We start from the raw sequence: 21,844 nt of genomic DNA, 5'->3' as shown, positions 1-21,844 counted from the left end.
AGAGCCAAGGATTTTCAGGAAAGACTGACAAAATTAGTCAAGAGCCTGCTTGGTCCTGACCGTCCTATCCTGTCTTTACCTTTGTTACTTTTAACTATTCATACAAAATAACTTTCACCAATTGTTATATAAACAACAAACCATCTACCATATCTAGTTAACGACTAATGATTTCATATTATGCAACTAGGTAGAAATGATAGTAATTGGATTATCCAAGTATTTTTATTTGAAATTTTACTCTTCCATTCTCGTTTGTTTTGATCTCCTCGCCTCCCTTATTGTATCCCTTTAGGGTCTATGGCCCTCTTACGTCTTCATCGATTTTTTTTTTTGTCTAATAATAATTAGAATTATTACATGATTCCAAGGTCTGCCGGTGGGAAACCTCAATGATGACATAGACTACGGCCTGATGGCCGCCCAAACGAATATCTACCGCGGAACCCGATGGAGCTCCGTCAAAGGATACCTAAGACCAGCTCTAGGGAGACCAAATCTTCACGTACTCGTCAATGCTCAAGCTACAAAGGTATGAATACTGATATTTGCTGTTTCACTTGTACTCTACGCCACTTCTCTTTGTCTTTCCCTCGTTTTATAGACAGATATTCTATCTGGTGAAAGTTTGGGTCATGTGAAAATGTGCTGGTTATTATAAGTAATAATAATGATTTGTCACTGGAGCTTTGCACTTAGAATGTCATTGTGGTAGACCTCTGCATACCTACTTGCCTTCAAAGTTCTACCGCCGATCTGCTGTAAAAATTTCGGCCGTTTTTGAGAAGCCATTCCTGCTTCGTTCGCTGATCATGTGACAATGCTCAGCTTTTTACTAAAGCTTTATTAGTTAAACTGTGTTTTACTGGACCTTCCTTATTTCATTGTCGATACTTAGAGAGTTTGTTATGTGACCGTCCTTGTTTCACCTCTGTACTTAAACCCAGTGTCGTTTTTCACTCTTCAGGTCATCTGGGAAGGCAAGCGAGCAGTAGGCATGGAATACATGATGTACGACGTTGCTCACAAAGTCTACGCCCGAGGCGAGGTTATACTGTCCGCTGGAGCCATAAGCACACCGACCATACTCATGCATTCGGGCATTGGGGGTCCTGAAATTCTCGAATATTTTGATGTAAGTATCTGGACCGCCAGCATGTCTGCACTTTTTTTTTTTTTTTTTTTTTTTTTTTTTTTGTCCGCCAGAAACATGCATCGCTTCCGTATCCTTAACAGCTCTACTACCAATACGGACCAGTACCCTTATAATAGAATTCTGTTGATACGGTCGACAGTGCCGATAGCTGCTGTTGGCACGGTTCACACACCAATATACTTTAGTTAGTCTAGTGATATCAAGTACGGCACGGTCAGCTTTGAACGTATCTTACGTAAATTTTATTTATCTCATCAATCAGTTTGGTATACTGGAGTCTGTAATTAACCATTAACACGACTGGCTTGTGGCATCGCTAACATCACAGGACTGGTACAGTATCTTGCTAATAGTCAATGCGTTTATATAGCCAGAGATTCGCTACTATACAGAATTCATGTAAGACTTCAGTTTATAAATAGGCAGTCCGGTATACTGCTTTGTTAATGCTGTCTCTGAACATATTGACCTTCATGGCCTTCAGTTAAATGAGTGTCGTTTGGTTGTCTCTACGAACCACAACCTGCTGCTAAAAAATACTAATCTGGCTTCAAGCCATTTAACATGGCTCATAATAAAACTTATAAAACAGAATTCAAATGAAATTAGGGTGGATGATGACTTAATTGTGGAGCCAAGGGATTCTAGTTATCTAAGGGGACCTGTTCACGTTCTTCTCGTAGAAGCCTGGAAAAGACAGGGAACTCCTTTCAGTCCAGTGTACCTTCCACTTATTTCAAATGGGGCATTCGTCTTTTCATTTTTGCATGCATGTCATATGGTATTAGGTAATTAATGACTTTCTTGCATGTGTTTGAATATTTTAAATTATCTTATTACTGAAAGGCTGAAAGTGAGACCAAATTTCAAAATTGGCTTATAAGTGGCAAAATTGGGCCTGGTTCCAGAAGTGCCAAAATCGTTCGAATCTGAGCCTGGAGAGTCCACTGGGCCAAAAATTGGGTCAGTTTTATTTCTGACCCATTATTTTCTCCTACTCCCCCACACCCTTCTCTCTCTCTCTCTCTCTCTCTCTCTCTCTCTCTCTCTCTCTCTCTCTCTCTCTCTCTCTCTCTCTCTATGAAAATCGGAGGATGTTATTGTTCCCTTTAATGAATTTTCTTTCATTATTGTTTTGGACAGGCGTGGGATTTGAATGGAATCTTCCTGATCTGTGTGTATATATATATGTATGTGTTTGCGTGTATATATATATATATATATATATATATATATATATATATATATATATATATATATATATATATTATATATATAATTGGTTAAAACAGGAAGATTTAGCGAATTTTAAATTTCGTTTTTGGGAAGGGGTTCGGGATTTGAATGGAGTCTCATGATTAATGAAGGCCCACTTTATAAAACATGGCCTTGGGCTTCTCTGGGAACCACCAGAGGGTCCCCGGCAGCACCAGGAACCGGATTCCCTCCGGAGTCCCCTGTGGGTAGCCTCTGTTAATCAGATTGATATGACTTAGTTGTGAAAAGACGCAGAATCCATCCTTGACTCTGGAGACGGAATTGGCTCCAGGATGGTTTCCGTGTCCTCAAAGAGCATTAGAAACCACGAACTGTGTTATGTGTCTTTTTCCAAGTCTAAATCAGATCAGTTTAAACGCCTCTGGATTTCAGATTCCTTCTTCCATGCATGCAGCTAAAGCTATCCCACTTGGCATGTTCAAGTAATTTCTGTCGGGATCGACGCTGACAGTACTCGAAACATGAGTATCCCTTGTACAGCTTCACAAAATTTGCATCTTCGTACTATTTAATTGCTGAGCTAAGCTCGTGTAGTGAGCTGAATTTAAGCAGAAAGTTCCGCCCTCGCCCTTTTTTTTATTTATTTGAAGAGGTAAACGAAATCTGACATTAACAGGGCGCATGCGCTGCACGTACCAGCAGACTAAGCAGCCCAAGGTCTAGAGAATAGACCTTGTAGCAGCCCGTCATACCAAGGTGTAAAGAATTCTCTAGACATTACATCGTACGGCCACGTGTTCTTAGATGTTTCAGGTTCTTTTTAATTCGCCTGTGCCTATATTCATACGTGCAGTTGTGTCTGTTTCCTATATTTACGACTCTTTTCTGTTCTCATTGTTAACATCAATTTCCTCCTGTTCTTTGACATCATGAAATTATGATTTTTCTTAGTGGTCGGTTTGGATAAAGGCGGCCTTATGCAAGCACGGGCCAAAGCCTTAAGACAGCCTGTATTGAGGTTCGGTTCAATAGGAGTACAGTAGGTCTTGTGTGGACCTCCATACTCTGACCAACCAACATTGACCTTTCTTCATAAGAATTTCCTCTTCAAAATATGAACCACTAGCGTTGATATATATTATTAAAAGTTATTGTTTATCTTTCTGTTGTAATTTTATTTGTCCCCCTTTAGGACAAATATGATATGAACTCCATGTGTTCATTACAAGAAATTATCCTTCTAGAATATTATATTATATTATATTATATTATATTATATTATATTATATTATATTATATTATATTATATTATATATATATATATACATACATATATAATCATCAATATACAAATGTCGTTTAATATCCAATTACGCTACTTAAGGAATATCACTTATAATTCCCCTTTGGTGATATTCCCAAAAGGAGCATGAATTGATATTAAATGACATTTATAGCTTAATGATTATATATAAATCACTTTGATAATATAAAAATTCATATATATATATATATATATATATATATATATATATTATATATATATATATATATTATATATATATATATATATATATATATATATATATATATATATATATATATATATATATATATATATATATATATATATATATATATATAAATATATATTTATGGCGGATGTTTATCAGTATAGGTGACCTGTATTTTCTCCTTTCTGTTTTCCAGATTCCACTCGTAAAATCGCTTCGAGGTGTTGGAGCCAACTTGCAGGACCACCTCAACCTTCCACTCTACATAGATATTAAGGCGCCAATTTCACTCACTCAGAATAAACTTCAAAGTTCTCAAACGGCCATGAACTATTTCCTTCATGGCACAGGTAAGATGTTACCTTTTTACTGGGTACAGTACACTGTATGGGCCTTTATGTTCTAATATAAATCGTTCATAGTCTCTTCCATCTTAACTTTCCACCCTCTCCTAAGCGTTCTTTCGTAGTGCAACCGCGAGGTTTTCCTCCTGTTACCGCTTTAAAACCTTTCTACTCAATTTCCCTTTCAGCGCTGAATGACCTCATAGGTCCCAGTGCATTTAAAGTGGAAAGCGTGTAAGAACAGATTGACTTTTATAAATGTTGGTCTTGAAATAAGACATTAAATAGTAACAGAAGGACGAGGGAAATCACAAATCTCGATGTTTCAAATTTCATTTTGGTTTATTGTGACAATTGTGTTTCCAGGTTCCACATATTCGTTGAGCAGGTAATACAAAGCAGTGACTTCAACAGCTAGTTCGTTTTTGTATCATAGATTTGAATCACTATTGACACATTGCATAAAGAAGTAGTGCATATTAGGAAGCTAAATAATAATAATAAAGAAAGTGAAGACAGTCATTACTTCAAGCGGTCTCTGATTTCTTCTCCTTTCCTTCAGGTGCTTTAGCAGGTGCAGCCATCGAGGGTGTGGGCAATATGCCCATAAAGAAAAACAGACCGGAAGTGGGCATCATACTTTTCAATCTTGGGAGTGTTGACAAGCAACTGTACTCCGGCATCTCTAACATGAAGATGGAAGTAAGTGTTTCTGATTAAGGTAAACATTAGATTATATAAGACCTCAACGAAAGGAAAAGAAAGTACGTTTTGAAGTTCAAGCATTGAAGGAAACAGCTGTTGATAATGAACGACAGATAACCAAGCAAAAATGTAATATTTAGCTTACATCTCAAAAATGTTGCAGTTGCTGTATCTCACTATGCTTAATCTTGAAATCAGTTGGTTAAAACTTATTTCAGGCAATATTAGTCGTACATTCTACAATGCCTAGAGAATGTGGAGAGAAAAGTTTTATTTGTTAGATAAAATTTATCTTCTAACAGCTACTGATGCTATTCCTGTCGTTAACTTGCACTCAATTTCATTACTTGAGTCTTTCTATCCAAAGAAAAATTACTGTTATAGTTAGGTCTCTGTCACCCCCATATCAGCGAGATAAACAAATTAAAAAGCCTCAACCAAAAATCCTGAGAAAGACGTATAGGCCTCGTTGAATGGGTGTTCGTAAATGGTTCCTTGTTGCAGTTCCAGATGGACCTTTTCACCAGCATTTAATACGAGCAGAACAGAATTAGAGCCTTGCTGGAAATCATTCTTGCTGCCGTAGGCCGTGACTTGATATAGTCTTCCCTTCATGAGTGCCAGCCTAAGATGAAATTGGTCTTAATAATGTTAGAAGAGAGTTTGAGATCTTCGCTGAAGAAGGATATTAGTTCAGTTTTTTGGATCAAGAAATAGGAGAGCTTTGTGAATGGCGCATGAAACTGAACACTCTCCATTTGCTAAAGCTATATTGAAATTATAACTTCAGGGATGATGTAATTTTGATGCAAAACGAAACTCCTTACCAAAAAAAGATTGTTAGTACCTATTCAGAGTTGTTGTGTCCTTTTAAATTTAATATCCAGTGATGAATGTTCCACAAGCATAATCTGAGTGGATGAAAGCAACAAAATATTCAAAGAGTTACTCACGTGAAGTCTCCATTTTGCGGAGAGATGGCGTGGAAAGAGAAGTAATAGACGCCGTTGCAAGGAGCCTGGAAGTCGTTAGTTGACTGGGACCATCCTCCTGTGTTCGTTAAGACTTCCTGTAAGGAGATTTTGGATGATCGTCACAAGACGAAAAATTTCCATGGAAAGATACATAGATAGAGAAAGCTACCTGACATCCATATAGTTCCCCATCCACTGGAATTTACTGTTTTTAGTGAAAAACTGATACGAAACACTACGCTCTCTCTCTCTCTCTCTCTCTCTCTCTCTCTCTCTCTCTCTCTCTCTCTCTCTCTCTCTCTCTCTCTCTCTCTGACTTTGGAAGCTTATTAAAAAACACATTCGGTTTAATAAATCAGCTCCCGAGAGTAATGATTAGCATACCGAGATTAAATATGCAACATCTTTGAGAGAAGAAGCGCTTTTGAATAAGGAAGAAGCTTCAGATTCTCACCTGAAAACCAACTTTTCCTCCAATAGTAAGAGTTCTTTGATCTGCTTTTCTGACACTGAATCCTCCTCGACATCTGATGGAAGAAAAGACCTGAATAGATATGCATTTCCTTAGCAATTAAAAACACTCTTGAAACTCATCAATCTACATTTAATGAAACGTGAAAGGGCACTTTCTTATAAAGGTGGTAACAAAAGCAATTGAACATGACTAGTTTTCGAATGTTGATGTTCCGTTCAACACCGTGATATTTAAAGTTAAGGTCATGCAATTCCTTTTTATGTAATTATATACAATATATATACAGTATATATATATATATATATATATATATATATATATATATATATATATATATATATATATATATATATATATATCTTCATAACAGAGCTCCCTATCCTACAGTCTTCAAATTGAACCATTTTTATCTCTGAGAATCAAAACAATTTTAAGAATTATTCATAAGAGTGGACAGTTACAGTGAAAAATTATATGTGTAGGAAGCGTAAAAGTACACGAAAAGAAACCTGTGTATATACGGCCATGTTCCTTATAACATTTTCTTGAACAAGTATCCATTTTAATGCAACAGTTTTACAAACCTCCTTGTGGTATCGCATTCAGATTCCCCTTTTCACGATCCTTGTCAGGGGTATACATATGAATTTCAACAAGCGGTTATTAGAACTTTATTTCAGTTAACTTTTGTCCCTTGTATTTGGTGTTCTAAAATTACTCGTAATCAGTCATTTCTTACCTGCCTGGAGGAGGACGCCTGACGTCTTGGGGTGCTACAAATCCCGTCAGGCAGATCAGGGCCAGAATGGAAATGATGTTCGGCTTGGTCGTCATCCTGAAAATGTGGATCCTGAAAAATATCAGAATTGAATGCACAATGTTTACTGTAAACAGTTCTTGTTTACTGTAGATATTTAGTTTGATCTGTTGTTGTCTGTTAATAATGATTTATATTCAGTTCTACTTATTTTTTGCAAATTATACATATTCAATTTTACTTCTTTCATCCTCTTTGAGCTTCTTTTCTTCCTTAAATCCGTTTTGCGAAAGTTTGTTTTGGCGATTTCAAGGCCCCTTGCCTTATTCCAAAAGAATCTTATCTATATCCATTACGCTTAATAGTGATATTTGTTTTTGACAGTCGGTAAACTTCGCCGTGACAAAAGAATATTCCCAGTGCCTTAAAAGTCATTGGTGCCGTATACACAATTTGAAATCTCAATTGAAGTCCAGAAAAATTCGTCTGTAATCATCTGAGGCACAGTTTCGTAAGTTTTCCCAAGAACCGGTTTAGATCAATTTCTGATTTTCTTTGTTACTCAGCGCAGATGCGAACTTTATTAAGAGGCACAGACAGGGTTATTTCCTGTTGTACTTTTCCCGAGAACGTAGGAAATCGGAATTTCCACGTATCAGAAGCTTCCGCATTAAAGGTACCCCGATCCTTGGGAGTGACACATGATTGGAAATTAATAGGCAAGTAGAATGATATTGAAATCTTGTTAGAAATTATAATATTTAGAGATACATACGTATTCTACTTTTTTTTTTCTTTTACCTTTTTGACCTCGTGACCTTGGAAATCAGTCTTAGTCATAATCATTTAGGTTGATATTCGTAGACTATGGGGAACCTTCCTGATAAATTTCATGAATACTTGAAGAAAAAAGTTTGAATAAAAATCATTGAATACAATAATGATAATGATGGACCTTCACCGCTCAGGTACACACAAGTGTTGGAAAGAAAAATGACTGCCTTTTTCTGAGGAGATTCAGCTTTTCCATCGAAAAAACAAACGAAAAGAAAATATTACATCTCATATCTGAGCTAAAGAAAGTCATTCGGTTATGGTAATTCACTGAGTTTGGGTTAAGCTTCACTATTGTTTTAAGGAGCTTTGTAACCCTTCAAGCTATTGAAGTAGAAATAACTGAGATGCTCTGAACAAAGTTAAAGTACAGGGAAATGTTTAGATTACTTCGAAGCTGCAGTATTGCCAAGAAAACGGGTGAGATATGGAGCGCAAGTTCCTTTAGATAAATTGACTCGTGCATTTGTCCCTCCTGTTGGAAGGAATTTTATGCTATTGCTTCTGACATCTAGCGTTCTGTCTACATATTTGAACAGGCTACGACAGCTACTTAAACTCACCTCTTGTCACCTATCTTCTGTGCCTTTCGTTGCATCTTCTCCTGCTTAAATATATGTGAAGCGGGTAATCCCCACCCACAACTCTCTGGTACTGCCTATCCCACAAGCAACCCGTCCGATGTCATCTTGAGGTTGGCAATAATAAATTCGCTCTCTCCCATCCCGTGTCCTTCCTAACCTCCCCTACCCCTCCCTGATTCCTTTTAAATTTTTCCACCCTGGTGATGATGAAACGCTTGCTTTTAAGGCAATTTAGCGTGCTTATAATTATTCTTTTCTCTGATGAAACTGAAAGCACCGAGGAAGGAAGTCTGATATTCTATAACCAATGGAAATAGGCGTTCTAAAACCCTTGTAGAGTTCATTTCCACTAAAACAACGAGCAAGATAAAGGAGGAGACTAAAATTAGTTTTGCCAAAACTGGGGTCCTTGTGGATGAAATTTAGTATGATAAGTTTCATAAAAGAGACATTTTTTTTAATAGAAGAGGAATAGGAAACCACACGAAAGCTGATTTTCATTATTACAAGAAATGGCATACGAAAAGTCTCCCTACCTTGCACACGTCCGCATACACACACACACACACACACACACACACACACACACACACACACACATATATATATATATATATATATATATATATATATATATATATATATATATATATATAGGAGAAGGAGGAGAAATATATATAACGGCCAAATATATACACGAGATATATATATCGTGTTTAAGCTTATAAAACAGTCGTAAAAATGGGAAATAAAATATATATATCAGCACATATACTATTATATAGTATATAGAATATATATATATATATATATATATATACTTTAATATATAAATATCATACAATATTGTTATGTATAAAGAATACACAGTTATATGTGTAAATGTATATATAAATAAATAATATATATATATATATATATATATATATATATATATATATATATATATACTGTATGTATATATATATTATATATATACATGAGTTCATATATGTAAACGTATATGTGTATGCTAGTAGTAGATTGTTAATGCAAGGTTTACATACGCAAATGAATTGTATCAGGTTGATACTCTGGATTTCCTTCTGAACCATTCCATTAGAGTTTGAAGTAGAGAAGGAAAAAATGGAATATATAAAATGGTGTAATATATATATGTGTATATATATATATATATATATATATATATATATATATATATATATATATATATATTATATATCTTCCGCGGCGTGGCAAACTTTGGATCGAGGTTCGCAAATTCGAGTTTGTCCCAGGGTTGTGAACAGCAAATGTGAGGCTTGGATGGTGGAGCAGGGAGGGTCAGGGTAGTGAGGAATGCAACTGCGGTCCTTTTAAGAAATTCATGCTAACGGAAGTCTCTCCCTCTCTAGAAGGATTTCCTTTAAGGAGAAGTGACTTTCTGCCAAATGGAAATCATTTCGAGTCATTTAAACGCAAAATGGTAGATCAACAGATAAAGAAATGCTCTTAAGTTCAAATTAACAAAACGGCACGGTTATTAGTTCATCATGTTATTTATTTATCAGCTGAAGCCCGTGTTTATTTTTATTTCATTGGTTGTGCGTTTCTTTTATTTCATTATTTTAAAACCTTAACTGGAACTGTATACTGTAATCACTAGATTAGCTAGTTAAAGCCAGTCACTGAACTTTATACGCCAGTCACTATATTTTGTCTTTTACTGATTGGTGAGTATTATCAAATGACATTTTTCATTTCTGCAACTTTCACTCAGCGCATCCCACGAGACCTGTCAGGATGCTGTTAAATTAGCCTCTCAATTTCTCAAAATACCTCAAGATATTCTTAAGGTTACTCTCACTCACAACTTGAGAAAAATTGCTGCATTATGAATTGTATGATAATCATGGCTCATTCCTTCTTCAGTGGCTACAGTCGTCCTAATTACAAATAAATTAGTGGTTTTGTACCGTAACTAATTATCAGCATGAAGGATGTATATTTTTAGAAGAGCGCCCTCAGTATTAGACATTTAACCTGATTTCATCTAATTTAACCATAATTTATTTTGTTTATCAGCAACTGTTAAAATTTCAGTAATTAAAGGCCACAGTTAGAATGGTTTAATCAAGATAGGAATTTCAGTCTTGCTGCACTAAACAAAGCCAGTCGGTTTTTTTAATGTCTGAAAGGCAGGTGTAATCAGATGGGACCATATATAGTCTTTTAACCTATTGCGATTCAGAAAAAAATAGATAAATATTCGATATACAATAATGTGAAAGCTCGTTAAAGTAGGATTTAAAAAGAGGAAACAGGGTTGCTTTAGGAACAAACCCTTACACTCCTTAATAGATGGATGGCTAAGTTAATATCAGACAAGCTGCTAAAAAGCATTAAATGCAACGAATCGAGCCGTATTGTTTACACGTAACAATACGGCTTGATTCTTTGTGTTCAATATTTTTTAAAGGCTTGTTTGATATTAACGTAGCCATCCATCTGTTAAGAGTGTATAAGGGTTTGTTCCTAGAGCAACTTTGTCTCCTCTTTTTAAATTCTCCTTTAACAACTTTACAAATTGTTGTATATATCGAATATTTATCTATTTTTTCTGAATCCCAACAGGTTAAAAGGCTATATACGGTCCCATCTACTTCACTAACTGATTACACCTGCCTTTCAGACATTAAAAAAAACCGACTGGCTTCGTTTAGCGCAGCGAAACTGAAATTCCTATCGTGGTGAAACCAGTCTAACTGTGGCCTTTAATCATTGAAATTTTTACACAGACACGCAAATATTTAAAACTTCTGTCCTTGTACGTTAATACGGTATATATTCAAGGCTAAAAGACAAAGAATTCTTAAGTACGTATTTTTTACATTTGTACATTAAGAAATCATGCTGTATACAACTTTTATATCAGTCCGTTGGTTTCGAAGGGTTCATCATTAGTTTGGTGATTAAAAATCTTGTCTGGAATATCCTGTAATACTTACTGTCAAGTTTTACTGCTGGGATGGTGTTCATTTTGAGATCGTAAGACAGAAAGTGATAAGCGAGAATGACCGTGACGATCTGCATAGCGTCCTCAGGTAAGCGGAGAACTCTGAAGATGCTCCGACACCCTCGTTATTCCGTCAAGGTCTCAAGAACGAGGACTGCATTCATACAGATGCGTCATAACGCGTAGTTTGCTGTCGAAAGTAAGTTCGCGGTTGGCTTTTCGTTTTTGCGGCTGGCGAATGACATCATCAAAATTCGTAATCACTGTGATGATGACTATTTACACTCAGCGTCAAAATTTTACGTCTGTGGATTCCTCACTTCAGCTGTAAAAGTGTCGTTAGCGATGAAAATGTCCTTGTTAATTTATATATATATATATATATATATATATATATATATATATATATATATATATATATATATATATATATATATATATATACTTTATATATATATGCATACATATATATATTTATGTTGTATTAGTTTTCACTACCTTAGAATATGTTCAAAACTGGTTGTTCATGATTTTGCTCTATTAAGCATGTGAAACCAGAATGGACATCCATTCTGATCGGTGAGGTTCCATCAGAATAAGACATTTTAACCTTAAAAGTTAAATACGGCTGCTAAAAAAAAGAATTAACATGTTACTTCAGAGTTCCTTTTTTCTATTCCCTCCTTTACTTTTGTTACATAAATTTATTAACTTGTCTTTCTTTAGATATTACTCAAATTTAAACCATTTCGTCAAGTAACAGAATCGGTTTTAAAGTGTCTGATTTTCTCTTTTATTTTATCAGTTTACTACGACCGATAGACCCTTCGTACAGCCGTTCTTGGACTTTAACTTAGTCCAGTTCATAAAACATTCAAATGAAATCAATTTTCATACGTTCCGGTATGTTGTAGAATGTAGTGGAACTGGGGTTCCTCAGTAAAATTCACTAGTTTTGACTGTGATTGCTTGCCATGTTTGGATTAAATTCATCGCATTTCTCTGGTCTCATTTCAACGTTTCGTTTTTTCATTGTGTTTTATAACGTATTACTCTCAGCATCATGAACCTGACTGTGAGCCACTGAAAACTTCAGAATTTTCGACCGCATTACATCTAGCTAAATCTCGTTTTTCTAACTGCTACTCCTCTGCTATAGTTTTAGCCGCAGTATTTCAGGGGAGAGCATTAAAAGTAGAGTATTTTGTATCACATTTATAAAACAGCCCAGAATACAATAATATCAAAACGATACTTTCTGGAACCGTATTTCAGCATCTTTTATCAAGAGACGTAAACGATTTATTATCTTTCAACCGAGAAAGAGCAGTTTACTATCGTTTCTAAGAGTTCCAAGTGCTTCATCATTAGCAAGAGAATTTTTAATCAACATATACCATCTCACTTCGATTTTTTCTCAGAAAGAAAAATAATGGCGACAGTACCATTAAAACAAGATCTAGTTTTTACGTTTTATGTATTGATTACCTTTGATATTGTTTTCCTTTTATTCCAGTACTTTGAGACCCACTTCCCGCACATGGACAACAAGAGCTCGGAAGGTTTCATCTTTCTGGCGTCTTGTCTTCATCCCAAAAGTCGTGGCTACATTAGGCTAGTCTCAAGTGACCCCCGACACCCCCCGTCCATTGACCCCAACTACCTTGATCATCCATATGACCTCAGCTGTATGAGGGAGGGTGAGTGACTTCAAAAGAGCTGTAAGAATCTAACTTGGTCAGGATGTATAGCCATTAATGCAATTTGATCAAAATTTATAAGGCAGTAATTCATTATACTCAGATTTAAGTGTCATTAAGTATATAAACTTTCAAGTCTCAACCAGATCTGAATACTCACCTTCCACCAGTTTTGTAGCATAATAAGGAATGACGTTTAGTTTAGGTACCTTATAGTTTAGTGGTGAGACAGACTGGGATATTTTGGTAAAGAATTTTACTAAGCTTCTAAATACCAACGAGATGTGTTAGTGTATGCCTTAATATTTTAGCATAAAAATTATAAAGGTTTCATGTAGTTAAATGAGATGTAAGTCTGAGTGTGAAATTTTGAGTTTTGCCACTCCCGTCAACCTCAAAAACTACTTTTTTATGGGAGGAAGGGAATTTATATCAAATATCTGTCAATAATTTAAAATAACATCGTTCTCTGTATGTTTACCAAAGCCTTCAAGTTCGCAATGCGACTCGTGAGAACGAAAGCCTTCCAGGGAATTGGTGCCTCCATGCACCTACCAAAATATGAAGAATGCACCATAAAGGGAGGAATGGACGAAGAAGAAGACGACACCATTTCGCTGTACAACGAATACGTGTCATGCATCGTACGTATGGCAGCTATGACTGGGTACCATCCCCTGGGAACAGCGAGGATTGGCCGAAGAGATGATTATATGGCAGTGGTTGACCCCGAGCTGAGGCAAGTCATAGTCACTTTGATAAATCTCCCTAACAACTGCACTGCATCATTTAATTGTATATTTTACCGGCAGTTGCTTGTTACAGAATCATTGTGTGCCTTAACGCTTCAGTTACTTCATGAACGCACCACTTGACAGTCATCCCTCTACTTCTGAAACATGTGAAGTGTAAACTGGTGTGTAACAGATTTGTTTCCTCCTTTATCTCCACATGATCAGATTGCATCAACCCACTTTGTTCTATCGTTTCATCCAACGTAAATTTCTTCCTGTCTTTCCATTTCTTCCACATCTAGTTCTTCTTATGCTATATGAACTGTCCTCGTAAACAGAACAGTTTATCTAGGTATGATTTTTATCCTCACAAAAACCTACACGCCAATTCCATAAAGCAATTTTGACAAAATAGTCCTATATTACAAATTGTATGTTCTTTATGAAACTCTTTGCCTGCTGAGCATATTTTGTAGGGAACAGTACCTCATATTTTTATTCAGAATACCTGGTACGAAGCCGAAAATAATGCTTCTCAACCCTCCGACAGCACCCTAGTCAGTGGCTAACCATGTGAAAGTTTAGATTCTTAGCTCGGTGCTGTTTGAACTATCTTTTATAACTAAATGACAAGGAAACTAAGCAATAAGGAAAGAAATGTCACATTAAGAGTAACATCCTGTCGTATCCTCGCTCTTGTGTTATTTCTTAACAAACTTTTGTGCCGACGTATAGAATGCCCCATGTCATTTCAGGGTCCATGGAGTTTCTAGGCTAAGGGTTGCTGATGCTTCTGCCATGCCCACGCAAATCTCTGGTACACCAAACTCGGCCATAATTGTACTGGCTGAGAAGGCTGCGCATATGATCAAGGTGAGTCTTGGGCTAATATGTGCAAGTTTTTTTTTTTTTTTTTTTTTTTATCAACGGGTATTATTGATGTCAAAAATTAAACAATAGTTTTCGTATAATAAAGTAGTTATAGACTAATGCCTTGACATTTATATAACTAGAGCAAGGCAAAAAATGGAGACCAAAATTTATAACTACTAAAACTGGTGATGTAACTGCATTAAATGGGAAGAATTGCTATATGTGACTTGATATTAAAATACTAAATTCCCATCCTAGATAAATTTACCCTTCAGTACTCCACATAGTGCTTGCCAAAATGCTTCATGTCTTCCTTCTGTGAGTGAATAATTATTACAAATAAAGAATGCTTCATGGCTCCACCAATCATTGTTGCTCATTTCCTCCACCTTTCCTCACCAACACAACAATCCTCTTTGACCCTCTTTCTTCGGACCCCGGTCATGGTCCCTTTCTTCCTGGTCATTGATCTTAATCACATTCACACTTGACAGAATGAGAATCCTTCAGCTTTCGTCTTCTATCTCTATATTTTCCTACACTAATTTCTTTGGAATTTGATTATCGTCTAGTCTTAGATCCTCCACTAGTCAATGGCAACTAATATGGTTTAAAATGAAGGCAGAATTTCATCTGTTCGCGAATTTCTCATTGGTCGCTGTGAGGCCAATGTATCCTCAGTGGTAATTTTGGGCAACGGTAATAAAATCTGCAACTGAGTATCACAATTACAATTCGAACATGAGAATGATAGTTTTCGACCATTTATCCCATTTTCTTCTACAGCTAACTGTTTGCTTAAGAAGACATTGGTGCAGATGTTCAAAAGCTATCATTCTCTTGCTGATTAGTATTGCTTCACAATACCGTATTTACTCATAAAGACAACAGTGATATTCATTAGAATCCACAGCCACAGTATAGTGATGTAAAAAAGATAATGAAATCTATTATTCTCTTGAGCTGGTGTGCATGGGTGGGCCACCTCATGACGCCATAAGGAAAAGTGGATAACATAAATATTGGAAACACTGACGTTAGTGTATATTGCAAACATTCTGTTGACCTAACTCTCTCCAGCTAGAGCCAAAACCTCCTGTTTATCTGCCAATTCTTCCACACTAAGCTTAGGGAGAGATTTTAGTCAAGATAGTAAAGAAAATCACATTTTTAATCAAATTATCGCCTAGGTGAAAGTCCTAATTCTGGTTTCCTTGCTGCATAACAATTTTTGTAAAACTGATGGCCAGGTCAATATCCATTTGTTAAGCTTCATATGCAACAACAAAACAGCATTATTAACAAAAGGTATATCATACTGAAGACTCAGTGAGTATTGTTTTGGGCTGAAACATCTGAAATTAAGCCATTTTCCAGTCATTCTAAAACGCAAAAGGTCTCCATCTCAATATCTTCAAGTGTACGATGTTAAAAGTAAGATAGTGTTACTGTGCAAACTTTCACCAGCACACGTCCTTGCTTCTCTCCTGGAGTGATTTTACAGTATTTAAAGTTCGGATTGACAACCATGGTTTTTTTTTTTTTTTTTACAAGAAAAATGCCCTTTTCTACTTCACTTGTCAGAATCTTTCACAAGGTCTTTAAATGCAGTGTGTATTCTGACAATGTCTCCCATTATAGGTACTATGGGATCAAAAGAGCCGTTAGCCAAGGCAAAGATTTTACTAAATTGTTGGATTTTGATTCTTTAACACAAATTTAGAAACGTATGCAGGACAAACGCACACAATTTTTTTCTTATTCAGTACCATGTATTAATTGTCACAATTCATGAAATTAATAATGCTGAGAAGCAAGACTTATAAATGAAGCTGTATGTTAACGAATAAATATTCAACCCAGCCGCATTGTTGTATTATCATAAAATAGCTGATTATTTTCTCACTTTTAGGAGACTTGGAGCGACAAGCAAAAATTGTCAGAGCAAAGAATTTGTTCCACCTCCGACACATGTGAACAAGAGATTCTTGGCCATCTACCGGGGTCAGCAGCGCCTCCGTCAAGACCAGTCACTTCTGCTGTAACACTCACTCTTCTAGTGTTGAGTCTCATTTCATCATGCAGACTCAAGTAGCATCTGACGTCTGGGATGCTCTCACAACAGCTTTACTGAAGACATCTGGGAAAATCCTTTTCAACTTGGTACGAACATGCACCCAAAATACATGTTAAGATATTAAAGTAAATAGAGTAAGCTTGAATAGCTGAGATGTAAAATTATGAAAAAGGCAGCAGCTAATAATTATTAAACTGTTTGTACCACCAAGTTGGTGCTGAAGCATAGAACACTCAGGATTATGTAAAATATATAAATTATAAACGACAAGTACTGGTGACGCCATAAGCATATGAAAGTAATGTTCCTTGATGCTTTGGTTGTCACTTGGATCCTTGGGTTGTATTCAGGTCTGGGAAAATGATTCTAGATGTGACCCAACATAACTGTTATTGCAAGACCACAATAAGCTGCAATCAAAAGTATGGCATTCTGCAGTGAACAACTCGTCGGATTTTGGAGTCAGCTAAGTATACTCAGTGATACTGAATATGCATCGGTTGTTTCTTTTGACTTTGCATTAAATAATTTTCTTTAATACAAGGTTCATTTACTTATGTTTGTAATACGAAGTTCTGAAACTTTTGACTTTGCATTAAATAATTCTCTTTAATACAAGGTTCATTTACTTATGTTTGTAATACGAAGTTCTGAAACTTTTGACTTTGCATTAAATAATTCTCTTTAATACAAGGTTCATTTACTTATGTTTGTAATACGAAGTTCTGAAATGTCATACAGTTATTACATAGAAGTGAAAAATTGTGTGGAAAAGATTACGATAGTGAATAAGAAACAGTCATCAACTGAAGAAAGTTGTTTGCCTGGTACAACAGAAATGGTTGGTGTACAAGAAAGTTCAATAACTCCTTTTTATAACGAAATCATAATAATTTCTTAAACTGAACGATCTCCTTCGTGTACAAACAAAGAAGCTGGTGTTAAAAAAAGGAGTGACTAAGCAATTTTTTCTGTTTAAAAAGAATCTGTTGGAATATTGTTTCCCGAATACTTTAAGTTACAAAAACGTTTGTCGTCACCCAATGATCCAAGGCGTTCAGTTACTTCTCACCCTTTGTTACAGAAACCGAGCTGTATCTGTTTAGTCCTGCTCATTCTTAGTGCAGACTAATAAACGTTAACAAGTATTAAAGGAACTTCACTGAGGGATTCACATCTAGTCAGCAACAGAATTGCCATTTTATTGACCGTCCTAGAAGTTAAGTGAAGATAGTTTGTAGAATATTTTATTTCATGATAATGCAGTAGGCTAAAGAAATAGCATCAGTTTGTTCACAATGTTCGTCTCATTTATGATCTGTAAAATCCTTTATATTTACAAAATAACTGAATAATGATTTTTATCATTTATGACTTAGTGCAACGTTACTGTTAATAGAGATAGTTTCTGATATGACAAAGTCTTATAAGCATGCAGTATATTTTTCCAACCCTTTAAAGCAAAATGAAATAAATAAAAAATAGCGAAACCAATGTCAGTAATACAATGAAAATTTTCACTCAATGGAGGTTTGCATTGGAAGCCAAAACAGTAAAGACTATCCATCTTGGATGAAAGCTCTAAACTAAAAGAGTGCACAGGCAAAGGGTTTTCACAGGATAGGAAAGTGAAAACCCAAAAGTGCGCATCTTTCTAAGACTTCAGCACAACCCAACCTGGTTCAGACTATTCGTTTTCAGTATGTCAATTCAAGACCGGTTCATTGCAAAGTCCCTTGTAAGTTTTACCGTGTACCTCAAGCTACGCTGCTTTATGCCTTTCACTCCCCCCCCCTTTTCCCTGTAGTCTCTTCCAACTGGTGTCCAACTTCTCCAAATTTGTCTTGTTCCAATTGCCAGCTATCGTTTTATAATGAATCATTCAAGCCAGTCCTATGAGTCTGAAAATATAGCTATGAGATTTGATTAAGGTGCTTTATCTTAATATTAATAGTAGTAATAAGTTGAAGAAAAAGGAGAGAGCTGACCTTAAGGAAACAACCTACCTAAACTTTAAGTTCGGAAACTGTATGACTCACCACAACTGCTCAGTTTCATTTTTAGTGAACAGGTTAGCAGGGATAAAACGGTTCAGTAACACTTAGATTAATAATTAGAGAATAGGTAGAGTAAATGTCCACACAGGGGGAATTCAGAGAATGGAAAGGAAATGTAAGGTACTGTTCTGTTCGTAGTCTATACATCCAGTTAGTTAGTGGTCAGGTAAACATAACGGATAAGGAAACTACTTCAAAAGGATGATATTTTATGGATAAAGGTGTAGACACCCATGACATCTCATTGATATAAAAGAAGACTCGAAGGTAGGCCTAAGCAAATACTCACATCCGACAACGGACAAGAAAAAAAGTTTGTGAACGACAAGTTGTTGCTGGTTATTTCCACACAAAGAGAACATAGACATTAATAGATATGCCATGCTTGGCTAGGCATAGAGAACAGTAGTGCAAGCAAAATGTGAGTAATTTAAGAAGTTTTTTCAATTCATTCCTGTAGTTAAATTTAGCAACTTCCGATACTTTTGTAGCGCCAAAAACACGGGAAAGTTTTGTTAGAGAAGGGATGAGCCGTTGCAGAGATTGCGGTGAAATGTGAGCGCTTATCGTGGTAGTTTAATGTATTTTTTTCTTTGGTCCTCGGACGAAATTTGAAACATTTATCCATAATATACACGTGTTGGTGCGCATTTGTCGATTTCTTTAATGTGTAATTATTGACTAGCCTGAGGTTTTGAGAGTAGTCTGACTAAACTGGAGAATTTTCTACTGTCTGCCCTTGGCAAAAGAAATTTTCGAGGTGAGTGTTTAAGTTCTCACAACTTCTCAATTAGGCTAGCCTATGTTCAGGCCAGAACAAGACTGAAATGAAGATTCATATGAATTCAGTTACAATGGCAGAAAAGACCTAATCATTTTATTAGTTATGCAGTAGGCTAGATGTTCAGAGGAGGTAAAAGAGAAAAGGTAAAAGTCAGAACCAAAATCAAGGATAGGCCACAGGCTAGAGCGGTAAGATTTTACAAAGGTTGCCAATAAGAACAGCCAGCCATTTTTACCTTGGAAAAAATTTTTTGAGTATTTTTTGCTTATCAAATTTAGCCTACTGTTATTTTTGTTGGTCAGCTAAAATTAACCTCAAAACCAATATAAGGCCTGTTATTGTGTGTTGGCCATCCTGGAAGTTTACAATTTTGCTGCTAAGTAACAGCCTACTAGATTAGGGTAGGTTAGGTGGTAAATTTTTACCTTAGGAACCAGTCATAAATTTTCTGAAAATATTTTTTATTTGTGATTTTGATGTGTTTATGGAATATCACCTTCATTTTAATGAAATTAACGGTTTTAGACTTTTTCAAAAAGCAGTTACAATTTCATAGTGTGTCATTGGCAACTTATAAAAGAACACAAAACCAACATGCGTCCTGTTTATGAATTGCTGTCAGTAGATGGTACAACTAGGCTAGGCCTGTAGAACAGCTTATCCACATATTTAAAGATTCTTGGCAATTGGACATTTTCTGGCAAGATGGTATTTTGATTGCTTATCAAGGGGTTACAATTTAACCTGTTCTTAGATTTTTGTTGGTCAACTGTAATTAACCTCAGAACTGATATAGGCCTATTATTGTGTGTTGGCCATCCTGGAAGTTCAAAATCACCTGAAAAACTCTACCCCTGGTCATTTTGGGCTGGCCTCTTTCTAAATTAATACCGGTTAGGTTAGTATAGTTCCTTTTATAATAGGTTTCTTTAGCCAATCCCTTCTTGAACATAACCTATGGCTCCCTAATGACTTGCACATGTGCTGAACCATTCCATAACAACAACATGGCAGTCCGGTCTTTCTCCCAACGATTTCCCCAACCCAGAACCTCGCGTTCCCAAAGGGTCCCCAACTGTGTTGGATAGTTATGAGGCTAATAATAATGAACTGACAATAAACAATACCACGTCTTTCATCAGCAACACTAAAAGTATAGGAAAAATATATTTCCAAGATAGTATTCCGTGCGGAGCTGTTTTGTAGTTTTCCCGGGGAGATAAAGAAAAACTTGCTGCAAGTCTGCAGAATGTGAATATAGGCTAATGGAAAAGCAGATTGAATAATAATTCAGGATCATCCAGAACTGATTAGCATGGTTGTGGATGGTTAAAAAACAGAGACTGATGACAATCAAATGCAATGGAAGATAACTAGGCTAAGAATATTGATAGATTTTTACTTGATGCCATAATTGCTTTTCAGTTGAAAATATGATTTTCATATGTTTTAGGCTAATGTGTACTTTGAACAATTCTGACAGTCTTTTCATCCAATACCATAACTCCCCCCACCTCTTATCCTACAGTTAGGTATGAGGAACCACAGTGGGAAAGCAGGGTTTCAGGGTTGGGGTAAAACACAAAATGAGTGAAATACAAGTATATATTTAACCTAACTTAACCTAGGGTATTAGGCCCTTACCTGGCTGGCAGGGGCTTTGCCTCTTCAGACTCCCCCACCTAACCCAGCTTAAATTAAGGTAAAACCAAATACTGCTACTATTGCCTGGTCTCTGCTAGTCTCCAACCGGGTTATTTACCTCCTTTTGTTTATGTTTATGTCTCATAATTGTTTATGATATTTACCATCTTTTCTTTATGGTTTTATGTTCAAGGGGCTGGTACTAAACACAGTCCCCTTTTTGCATGCAGTAAGCTGGTAGTTATAAAACCAGAGGGGTGCATTAGTAGTCTTCAGTTTTACTGTAAAGTTAAGATAAATAATAGGGATCCAACCTAATCCAACTTAGGGCCTTGGGTGCTTACCTGGCCCAGGACTTTACCTCCCTTTGACCTCCCCACCTAACCTAACCTGGTGCAGTGTAAATTTAAATAAATAAT

At 36.0% G+C, this 21,844-nt stretch overlaps 2 protein-coding genes across 2 annotated transcripts in view; one reads left to right on the top strand and one right to left on the bottom strand.

Annotated features, from left to right (window-relative positions):
• Window positions 1-18,373, top strand: part of LOC136849082 (neither inactivation nor afterpotential protein G-like) — a 46,311-nt gene extending 27,938 nt beyond the window's left edge. Inside the window, exons 6-13 of the mRNA XM_067122016.1 lie at window positions 372-532; window positions 968-1,135; window positions 4,085-4,238; window positions 4,795-4,934; window positions 13,073-13,256; window positions 13,743-13,995; window positions 14,746-14,863; window positions 16,776-18,373. Of these exons, the coding sequence (XP_066978117.1) occupies window positions 372-532; window positions 968-1,135; window positions 4,085-4,238; window positions 4,795-4,934; window positions 13,073-13,256; window positions 13,743-13,995; window positions 14,746-14,863; window positions 16,776-16,958 (1,361 nt within the window). The 3' untranslated portion in view covers window positions 16,959-18,373. The remainder of the gene's footprint in view (window positions 1-371; window positions 533-967; window positions 1,136-4,084; window positions 4,239-4,794; window positions 4,935-13,072; window positions 13,257-13,742; window positions 13,996-14,745; window positions 14,864-16,775) is intronic.
• Window positions 5,361-8,575, bottom strand: LOC136848890 (cerebellin-2-like). The gene is made up of 5 exons (XM_067121710.1): window positions 8,541-8,575; window positions 7,126-7,236; window positions 6,366-6,438; window positions 5,891-6,006; window positions 5,361-5,562 (listed from the first exon to the last, which is right to left on the bottom strand). The coding sequence occupies exons 1-5, from the start codon at window positions 8,573-8,575 to the stop codon at window positions 5,361-5,363; spliced, it is 537 nt and encodes a 178-aa protein (XP_066977811.1).
• Window positions 18,374-21,844: the final 3,471 nt, after the last annotated feature.

The sequence above is a fragment of the Macrobrachium rosenbergii genome, chromosome 20 (assembly GCF_040412425.1).
Source record: "Macrobrachium rosenbergii isolate ZJJX-2024 chromosome 20, ASM4041242v1, whole genome shotgun sequence".
NCBI lineage: Eukaryota > Metazoa > Arthropoda > Malacostraca > Decapoda > Palaemonidae > Macrobrachium > Macrobrachium rosenbergii.
The sequence above is the reverse complement of the archived record's forward strand: the minus strand, read 5'-3'. Positions and strand labels throughout refer to the sequence as shown.